Here is a 2,705-nt window from a genome sequence, read left to right as displayed (position 1 = left end):
GGTTTGCCCTGAGCAGCCCCTTTTGTTACTGTGGTGCTAGCAGGGAGGCCAGCTGTGACCCAGGGCTGCACAGTGCCTGCTGCTGCCTGCAGCCACAGGGATGTCACTGCAGAGAGAACAGGACTGTCACCAAGGTACATGAGACCTCAAGACTAACACAGATACAAGAGCACAAGAAAACAATGAGGAACGAAAAAGAGAGCAGCAGTGGAAAGGCCACGTCCTGCTGCTGGCCATGGCCATGGCTCCAGGGAAGCAGCAGCCCCGACCCGAAGGCAGCAGAGAGGCAGAGCCCAGCGGGCAGTGAGGGGCAGCCGCGAGGGCCAGCGGGGCTGCTCCTCCCTGTGGCAGCTGGGCTCTGGGCCCTGAGCCCCTCCTGCGTGCTGGGGCTGCTCCCCCAGCTGCACAGGAGATGGGAAGAGACGGCAGCTGATAACAATGAATTTCTCCTGGCTTCTTTACTGTATTTATCTACATGTGAAGCCCAGTTTTACATGAGACTATTGGGTCAAAGTAAGTTAGAAAAAATAACAGGCAGAATGTCAAGAATAACTTTATTTAAATGAAAACCACAACTTGGAGAAAATATTCATAAAGACAAATAATAAAAAATATTTTCCAGTTTCTGAAATAAACCTGGAACTCAAGTGAACATTAATGGTTCAAAAAAAGCATGTATCCAAAGAGGTTCTTCATGGCCTCCTTGAGGTCCTGGTTCCTCATGCTGTAGATGAGGGGGTTCAGTGCTGGAGGCACCACCGAGTACAGAACTGCCACCACCAAGTCCGGGGTTGGGGAAGAGATGGAGGGGGGCTTTAGGTAGGCAAACATGGCAGTGCTGACAAAGAGGGAGACCACAGCCAGGTGAGGGAGGCACGTGGAAAAGGCTTTGTGCCGACTATGCATATTAATAATAATAATAATAGTAATAATAATAATGTGTACAAACAAGTGATGCACAATGCAATTGCTCACCACCCGCTGACCGATGCCCAGCCTATCCCCAAGCAGCCGGCCACCCTATCATGGCCAGTACCCCCATATAAATTGTTCAGCATGACGTCAGATGGTATGGAATACCCCTTTGGCCAGTTTGGGTCAGCTGTCCTGGGTCTGTCCCCTCCCAGCTCCTGCTGCACCCCGAGCCTGCCTGCTGGCAGGACAGAGCGAGAAGCTGAAAAGTCCTTGGCTTGGTGTAAGCACTGCTCTGCAACAATTAAAACATCAGCATGTTATCAGCGCTCTTCTCATCCTAATCCAAAACAGAGCACCCTACCAGCTACTAGGAGGAAAATTAACTCTGTCCTAACTGAAACCAGGACAAATGCTACACCTAAAGGTCACAACTTGCCTGAGATTAACTTGAGTTAAACTAGAAAGGAGAGATAGACAGTTCCTTACTAAGTAAATAATACAACTAGAATCAGTTTCTTCAGTGTGGCTTTCAGCTCCTGGTTCCTCATGCTGTAGATGAGGGGGTTCACTGCTGGAGGTACTACCACATATAAAACTGCCACCACCAGGTCCAAGGATGGGGAGGAGATGGAGGGGGGCTTCAGGTAGGCAAACATGGCAGTGCTGACAAACAGGGAGACCACGGCCAGGTCAGGGAGGCACGTGGAAAAGGCTTTGTGCCGGCCCTGCTCAGAGGGCATCCTCAGCACGGCTCTGAGGATCTGCACATAGGACAGCACAATGAAAACAAAACAGCCAAATGCTAAACATGCACTAACAACCAGAAGTACAACTTCCTTTAGGTAGTCTGAACCTGAGCAGGAGAGCTTGAGGATCTGGGGGATTTCACAGAAGAACTGGGCCACAGCATTGCCTTGGCAGAGGGGCAGGGAAAATGTAGTGGCCGTGTGCAGGACAGCATTGAGAAAGCCACTGCCCCAGGCAGCTGCTGCCATCTGGGCACAAGCTCTGCTGCCCACGAGGCTCCTGTAGTGCAGGGGCTTGCAGATGGCAACGTAGCGGTCGTAGGACATGACTGTGAGAACATAAAATTCTGCTCCAATCAAAAAGGCAAAGAAAAAGACCTGTGCAGCACACCCTGGATAAGAGATGGCCCTGGTGTCCCAGAGGGCATTGGCCATGGCTTTGGGGAGAGTGGTGGAGATGGATCCCAGGTCGAGGAGGGCGAGGTTGAGGAGGAAGAAGTACATGGGGGTGTGGAGGCGGTGGTCGCAGGCTACGGCGGTGAGGATGAGGCCGTTGCCCAGGAGGGCAGCCAGGTAGATGCCCAGGAAGAGCCCGAAGTGCAGGAGCTGCAGCTCGCGCGTGTCTGCGAATGCCAGCAGGAGGAACTCGCTCACAGAGCTGCTGTTGGCCATTTCCTGACTTTGGACACAGCTGTCTGTTGAAGAGGATAAGGCAGAAAAAAGTTAAAACAGACTTCTCTGAGGAAAACCTATTGCAAGCCTTAGAGCACCCCTAGCCCAAGCCTCTCTCTTCGCAGGAGAACCTTTTTGCAGCTCTCCTGCTTCAGCTGCAGCTGGTGCTGGCTGAGAGTGGCCCTGGGAGCAGGGGCTGCTGTGGGCTCCAGAGGAGTCCTTCCTGCTGTGCAGCAGGAGGAAGGCAGGAACATGGGGGAAACTCAAGTTCAGTCCACTGGTCAGACCAGAAGATTTGCAGTGTTGCTTCAAGGAAATTATCCAACGATTGTGTAGAACAAGAGGCATTTATTTGCTTCATTTTCTGGTAGC

The 2,705-nt window shown here is 52.0% G+C and overlaps 1 protein-coding gene across 1 annotated transcript; it reads right to left on the bottom strand.

Moving 5' to 3' along the window:
* Positions 1-654: 654 nt before the first annotated feature.
* On the bottom strand, positions 655-2,352 carry LOC136787654 (olfactory receptor 14I1-like). Its single transcript, XM_066984966.1, has 2 exons — positions 1,500-2,352; positions 655-813 (listed from the first exon to the last, which is right to left on the bottom strand). The coding sequence occupies exons 1-2, from the start codon at positions 2,331-2,333 to the stop codon at positions 655-657; spliced, it is 993 nt and encodes a 330-aa protein (XP_066841067.1). The 5' UTR covers positions 2,334-2,352.
* Between the last annotated feature and the right edge of the window lie 353 nt (positions 2,353-2,705).

The sequence above is a fragment of the Anser cygnoides genome, chromosome 30, assembly GCF_040182565.1.
Source record: "Anser cygnoides isolate HZ-2024a breed goose chromosome 30, Taihu_goose_T2T_genome, whole genome shotgun sequence".
Lineage (NCBI taxonomy): Eukaryota > Metazoa > Chordata > Aves > Anseriformes > Anatidae > Anser > Anser cygnoides.
Note: the sequence above shows the minus strand (reverse complement) of the source record. Positions and strands in the feature narration are given on the sequence as shown.